This window comes from Parus major, chromosome 6 (genome assembly GCF_001522545.3).
Source record: "Parus major isolate Abel chromosome 6, Parus_major1.1, whole genome shotgun sequence".
NCBI classification, from domain to species: Eukaryota; Metazoa; Chordata; class Aves; order Passeriformes; family Paridae; genus Parus; species Parus major.
Window position 1 is genome coordinate 1707594 of NC_031775.1, and position 7002 is coordinate 1714595.

The following is a 7002-nucleotide window of genomic DNA, read 5'->3' on the forward strand; positions in this document are numbered from 1 at the left end:
GATGAGGAGGGGTTTGGAGAGCAAGTAGGATCACCAGAGGAGACTGGGCCAATGGAGGGGTGCAGAGATGCAACCCACCCAGAAGGCAGCAAAAATGAGTGCTCTGCAAGGAGAAGGGCTGGTCCTGTGTGAGTCTGTTGTGCTGCAGAATTAAAAACACTGGAGGAGAGTGCCAACAACAGCACTGCCTGCAAAGATGGATAAAACACACATCGTAGAGATGTGACACTGAAAGGACTTAGAAAGGACCTTGGAAGACTCAGCCAACACCAGGGCAGCCTGGAAGCCAGAGGCCAGCAAGTGTTATGGGATAGACCGAGGTTACTGCAGCAGGCAAGGCCATAGGGAGGGATTACAGAGCTCCACGGGACCTGCTGGCAGACAGCTAGAGGAGGAGGAAGAGGAGCAGAAGAATCAAATATAGAGTCCAGGATGCCAAGTCTTCAGGCAGAACAGGGCCAGATCTCCAGGGAAGGCCAAGTGAAAGGACTGTAGCAGCCATAAGCTCAGGAAGAAGGGGTTAAAGGGCAAGATAAACCCCATGCCAAAAGCAGCAGCCTCACTCCAGAGCCAATGGCACGAGCAGCCCCTACAGAGCCCCTCAAAAAGCTGCTTCTCTCACTGTACCTTCAGCATGTCCCACACAAGGACTGGAACTAGAAACCAACAGAGGGAGCCAGGCCATCACTGATGCCAGCCCGAGGTCCCAACTCTGTCCAGCCAACACCTTCCCAGGCTCATGTTTCCATCCCCCTGCCTGCAGGGCATTCCTTTAATCAAGGTGAGCTTTAATAAAGGTAGTGCTGCTGGCTAATGAGGAGAGATCGTGCTCCTAGCCCTAGGGAAAGGTTCTCCTGGCACTGCACTGGCTAGTCCCTGGATCTGTTGGCCAATTTCAGTTGTATCTAATGTCAGGTGATAGGAAGCTCCTAAGATGTCACGGAATTAAGCAGCTGGGAGGAGAACAGGGGCTTAAATCCTGACTGCCAGGAAAGACAAGACTGCAAAGACAGCTCAGATCTGCTCTTGGAGATGAAACAACGGACGTGCAAGGGACCATGAGAACTTGAGCAAGAACTCCTATCTCCTCAGATTTAAGATAATACACACCCATGACATGAAGACATAGGAAACTAAACTTCTTAAGCCGTGCTATCTGCAAGATTGTATTTTCCCTTTAGCAAGGCACCAGAAGAAGAGATGGACATGAAGGTGAAGAGTATGAGCCCACAGAGCCCTGCAATGTGTCTGCAACGCAACCTGCAGCAGCCACAGAGAGACCTCTGCCTGCCTAGAGATGTCCTCCAGCAGACACAGAGGACATGGCAATTTAGTGGCACCATTCCCTCTCCTCAGCCCAGCCCTGTGCACTGACACACCACTTCTCTCAGACCAGAAGCACACTAAAATAAACCAGGGAATGCAGAGCTTTCTCTTCATTTTCTTCCTCATTTCCCTATGCCTAACTATTTCCTGCTCCTCCCAACCCAAGATCTGAAGGCAAGTAGGAGTGCTGTCAGCACAAAGTCTCCCGGGGAAGAAGAAAAGTGGTGATATTTGCAGGATAGCATGTGCTACCAAGTCATTTCTTGCTCAGCTCTGGCAATGACACCCATCTTCCTTCACTGTCAGGAGCCAAAAGAAAAGTGAAACAGAAGCAGCAGCACATTTGGGAATTCCTACCTGGTTTCATGGTTATGTAAAAATCATATAAAATGTAGACAGACACACTACATTATTTAGCGACTTTCCTATTAAAAATAAAAATCCCAACTCTCTTTTGAAACTTAGATATCCTCCCATCTAGAAAAATCTCTACTAACAGTTCACTAAGTAAACCAATCCACTTTTCAGAAAATTTCACAACAGCGCTCAAGAAATTCACAGCAGATCCACTCAGTAAAAGGCCTATTGAAAATGCATTCCTAGGAAACAGAATAGAATATGGCTTGCAAGGAAAATACCAAAGAGCTCTCTCAATAAATGAAACAGCACTCTGCACTCTAATCCTCACGTGGATCCCTACCTTTGAGCATTTCTCCAGCACCTCCTCCTTGAACTGCAGGAACTTTTCCTGGATGGCAGGCTGGTTGAGAGCAAAGGACAGGAAGTGTGTGAAGGGCTGCTTCTTGCGGAAGCTGTCCAGGAGCACATCGATCCGCGTCCGGGCAGAGATGACGCCGCTCCGCTGCTGCCCCGTGATCACTGCAGGGAAACACAGCAGCACCTCTCTGCTTCCCTGAAACTCTCTGCTTTTAGTCCCAGCCTCCTGAGGAAGCAGGAGAATCAAAACCCCCAGCCATGCACTGAAAAACCTGCCAGACTCCCTGCTTGACTTAAAATGCCTGACACGGCTGTGCTTTCCTCAGCAAAAACAGGATGATGCCATCAAAAGCACGCCTCTGCTGTCCAGAAAGTCAGCTCTGAGGGCCTAAAAAACAGTAACTGAGAGCCCATCAGTTCAGGGGCCCTTCAGATTTCTAGAGCATTATTTCAAGTTTTCATATAGGCAGAGTGAAAACGCCAAGGAAATCCATCAAGGATCAAGCCGGTCCACATGATTTGTGCATGCACTTCAAGGCACCAAACAGAGAACACTTGAGCTCAAAAGGAAAGAACAGCAAGGAGCAAAATTTCCTTGGCTTCCTATTATCCCATGTTTTCAACATCTCTCAAGCTTCCTAACAGTCCTTCAGAGTTCTCTGGGAGAATTCAAGACCCACTCCTCGAGAAGCACCACCGTGTTCCCGCGTAGCGTCACAGTGGGATCCTCCCAGCACTTCCTCCTCCCAGCTCTGTCACAAACATCCCTGCACACCGTGCCAGTCATCTCTGGAACGTGCCCTAAGGAACCCTCCAAATACCCCCTCTGGCAGAACCCACATGGGTCAGCCCTGATGAGCAAGGCCTCCTTTCTTTTTAAAGCCCTGGAAGTGATGAGAGGGAACATATGGAGATGCCCTGCTCTCACTGTTGGCATCTAGTGACAGCACCAGAAAGTCAGGAATGTCATCTCAACCCTTCTCATATTAAAGCATGTGCAGATGGTTATTTTGCACACAGACAAACAAGGTATTTCTCTGAATGCTTACTTCAGTTTCTTATTGATAGAATACTGTTTGAAAAACAAAACTAAAAATAAAATACAACACATTCAGGACCCAAGTTCTCAAGCCAGTAATTTAAGGCCCAGAAATTACTTTTTCAAAAAAACCCAAAACCACTTGACACTGTTTTAGATGGATTTATAGACAATAAACAATAAAAAATAAACTCAGGAGAAAAGTGAAGTGACTTTCCCAGGCCCAAAAAGCGAGTCAGTGCTGTGTCAGAAGTAGGAATTAAAGGGAAAACATCTCCTGTACCCCTTCCCTGCTTAAATTGTGCTTGTGCAAGAGCAGATAAAAGCACATCCATTTTATGTGTATTCTACTCACCAATTTCTCCTTCCACTCCAGGCTTGGGAATGCTGATGGAGGTTCGAGTCTCTGTTTCTAGCCTCTTCTTGGTTTCCCCTTTCTTCCCAATGATGTACCTGGAGGCAGAAAGTGCAAGAGTTCCCCTCACACAGTGACACTGAGCCACTCTCCACCACGTGTGTCCAGATCCAAACCCTGTGTGCTGGAGGGATGCACACACCCAGCTCCATGTGCACCACCACACCCAGGCACAGAGGTGATTCCCAGGACTTCACATGTGTCCAGCCTGGGACAATGTTGAGCTATGGCTTACAACTGGTTTAAGCTAAAATAAGTTGGTAGATCCACTACATCTTGCTACAGTCTCTCCATCAGCTGGGTTATCTCTTTACCCATTATCCCAGCTGAGGAAGAAATAAGGGCTTTTTCTGCTTTTTGCTTTGCTCAAGGTAGTCATTTGCCAGCATCCAAATACACAATGGACTGCTTTTCCTTCTCTGTATTTCAGCAAAACTATTCAACTAATAAAACTGCCAAAAAGAACTATTTAAAACTTTGAACACTACAGGTTCCTCAGTAAACAAGGGACTGCATTCAGTAGCCAATTCCAGTCATGTGTGCTTTCTCTGAAAGCTTCCACAAACTCCCCCTGCCAGGCTGCTCGCTCCTGTTCTTCCTCCCCCCTTCCTTCTCCCACCCTCCTTGATGCTTTCATGTTCAAGGGGAGAGATGCTCAAAGACTCTCCTGCCAGCCAGCAAGCACCACCTGCTGTCCCTTCCATGAGGACAGTGAGGAGTCAAGTGAGGCCCAACCACACTAGAAAGGCTTTGCCAATTTCCCCTTCCCCCACACTCAAACCCAGAGCAGGGAGCACATTCCAGAGATCCAGCGCTCACCCCAACCTCAGAAAATAAATACTCCGTGCTCAACTTCTTCCCCAGCTGGTGGCAAATCAAACAAAGCAAAACACACAGGCTCACTTGTAGAAGGGGCTGGGAGCCTCCACCCGGCACTGGAAGCCTCGCTCAGTCTCCTCCACCACAAAGGCATCGCAGGGCTCGTCCGCGCAGTCACCGGGGCCTACCGGGAAAACCACATCAGGCCCTGCACATCCCCTGAGAAGTTTGGCAGTGCTTTATGGAGGACAACAGTCTCCTCCCAGCCTTCTTTCAAGGTTAAATGAAGGAAGGAATGGGCTTCTCTCTGCTGTGGATAACTGCTTTTTATTTATCACCTCACTACCAGCTCTGGAACACATAATGACTGCTTCTAAATCCGGCCGGCTGTGAGGCACAGGAAGCAGGTAGTTACAGCCCAGGTTTTTTCTCAGCTGGAGTTTGTGCAATTCCTACACAGTGGGAATGCTCTCTTCTGGCAGCCAATTCAGAAATTTAAGGTTGCAGAAGAACACAGATAAAAGGTGAGGATAGCTTTGGTCCGAGGGTTCAAGCCAGGGATTTAGAAACGGCCTCAGAGCCACAGAGGTGCCTTTCTTCCACAGGCCATTCGGTCATGCACATATCAAACAGAACATCCTGAAAGAGGCTTCCTATTCCCTTTCCAACAAAAACAGGGATGAATTTGGGTGGAAAGCACCTTGTTAAAGCTTAGTGCAATCCACTGAAAGGCAAGGTGGGAGGAGAAACAGGACACAACTGCCACGTTCCCATCTGAAAAGTAACCCCGGAGCTTTTCTGTGCCCACGAGTCACACACAACTACAGCAAACACACAGGCAGAAACACAAAGCAAAACACACCAGGACATGAAGAATTTTGTCCCCAAAATAGGTGACACCTTCCAAAAGCTGCACTGTAAGAGGGCAGTTTTTGAAGGCACAAACATTGCAAGGACAGAGGGTCTTTAGCAAGCAGCTTCCGTATCTGCAAATAGTGATGGTGAGGAGCAGAAAGGAACACGGGAAAAACAGATCTACACAGCTATTCTGGTTTTTCCCTTTTCCTTGAGATCTTCCACAGTCAGCAGCACAGTCAGCCAAGCCACTTGGGATAACTGGAACTGCCTCCACTTTGGCCAGCAGGATCATCAGGGCCCAACACAAAGCCTTCTTCTCCCTCCTGAATGCCTCAGTCCGCCACATGGGCAGGTCTCTGTGCTCACAAAGATATCAGAGATGACACTGAGAGATCCCCAGGTCCCCAGTGTTGATGTTTCCACCTCCTGAGCATTACTCCTTACCTGTACAGAAGTCCTCCTCCTCCTCGTGTGGGAAGGCTTGCTCTTGGATGAGATTTTTCCGGTACACTCGCCCCCCGATCCTTATCAAGGGGGGCCGCAGCACGTCCATCCTGCTCCTCCTCCTACTGCAACAACAAAAACAGGCCAAGGAAAAGCTAATTTCAGTGTTTGCCTGCACACTGGGTTGGGAGGGACCTTAAAGCTCAGTTTGTTCCAATCCAAAGGACACCTTCCACTATCCCAGGTTGTTCTGATGGGGCAGCCACAGCTTCTACGAGCAACCTGTGCCAGGGCCTCACCACCCTCATAGGAGAACAATTTCTTTCTAATATTCAATCTCAACCTCCACTCCTTGAGCTAAAAGCTCCTCCAGGTAGAGCCTTCAGAAAGGCAATACCTCCTCCAAATTTACCTGTCTCAATCAAAAGGTAATTTTATCAGAAGTCACAAGTACGTAAAGCACAATCAAGTCAAAATAGGAAATTAAAGCAGTGTAAGGTATGGAACTCTGAAACTCGAGGGTTTCAGCTAAAATTCACTGTAACCTCAGTCAGTGTGACATTTCATTGTTTCTTTGGGCTTTAGCTGTCACAGAGGTAAAAACATTTAGAGCAGAGAACATTTAATGGTGCTAAAACAAAGAGCCAGCAGTGTTCTGTCAGAGACTTCACATCTTCAGCACTCGAATTCCTGCATTCACTGCCAGTGTTAATTTAACATGTCTCAATTTTAAACCACAGTGTGTTACTGAGAAAATACAGCTTCCACCAAAAAAATTTACCTTTGTCACAAGGTTTAACTGTCCACTGCAACAGAATAGGAAAAAATGAAGAGCTTGCCTCGGAAGCAACCAGCATTTATTACAGAGTGGCATTGGCTTGAGGTTAATTCTTCTTCCCTCAGTTTGAGCCCCACCTTCTGAAATGACTCACAATCATCTGAACTTACACGGACGATTAAAAAAACCTTACACTTCGGTATAGGTAATAATTCTTGTAGCTCAAGGGAAAGAGTGCAGAGGTAAAATGGGCACAATGACGGAAAAAAACATGAAAAAATCAGTCGCTGGGCTTTTGCTTCCACGCAGTATTTTTGGGGGAGGTGTATGCTTTTAACACACTGGTATCACAATTTCCTGACACAGGACTTCTGAAAAGTGAGCAGCGACAGCGGCAAGCACAACGGAGCGAGGTTTGCAGCCTTACAGCAGGATCCGGAGGGGCTGAGGGCACCTCCGCGGGAACCAATTCCAAGCCACCCGGGGAGGGCGGCAACAGCACGGGGAGGGCGGCAACAGCACCGGCAGGGCGCCAATTCCCGGGGCGCCGAGGGTACTGCAGCAACGGAACCCCTGAGCTTTACGTTCACATCCCTGAGGGAAAGC

The 7002-nt window shown here is 48.0% G+C and overlaps 1 protein-coding gene across 6 annotated transcripts in view; it reads right to left on the reverse strand.

Annotated features, from left to right (window-relative positions):
* ASCC1 (activating signal cointegrator 1 complex subunit 1) overlaps nt 1-6982 on the reverse strand; it is a 34559-nt gene extending 27577 nt beyond the window's left edge. Inside the window, exons 1-5 of one of the 6 annotated variants that reach the window (XR_002001900.2) lie at nt 6824-6982; nt 5619-5743; nt 4401-4500; nt 3438-3535; nt 2027-2205 (exon numbers count right to left, since the gene is read on the reverse strand). Coding sequence is in view for 2 of the 6 variants with exons in the window: in XM_033515543.1 (XP_033371434.1) it covers nt 2027-2205; nt 3438-3535; nt 4401-4500; nt 5619-5727 (486 nt within the window). In the remaining 4 variants the exon portion in view is untranslated. Of the gene's footprint in view, nt 1-2026; nt 2206-3437; nt 3536-4400; nt 4501-5618; nt 5744-6399 lie in introns of all 6 variants that reach the window. The other 5 variants (XR_002001899.2, XR_001522496.3, XR_004498093.1 and 2 more) reach the window with 5 other exon arrangements.
* Nucleotides 6983-7002: the final 20 nt, after the last annotated feature.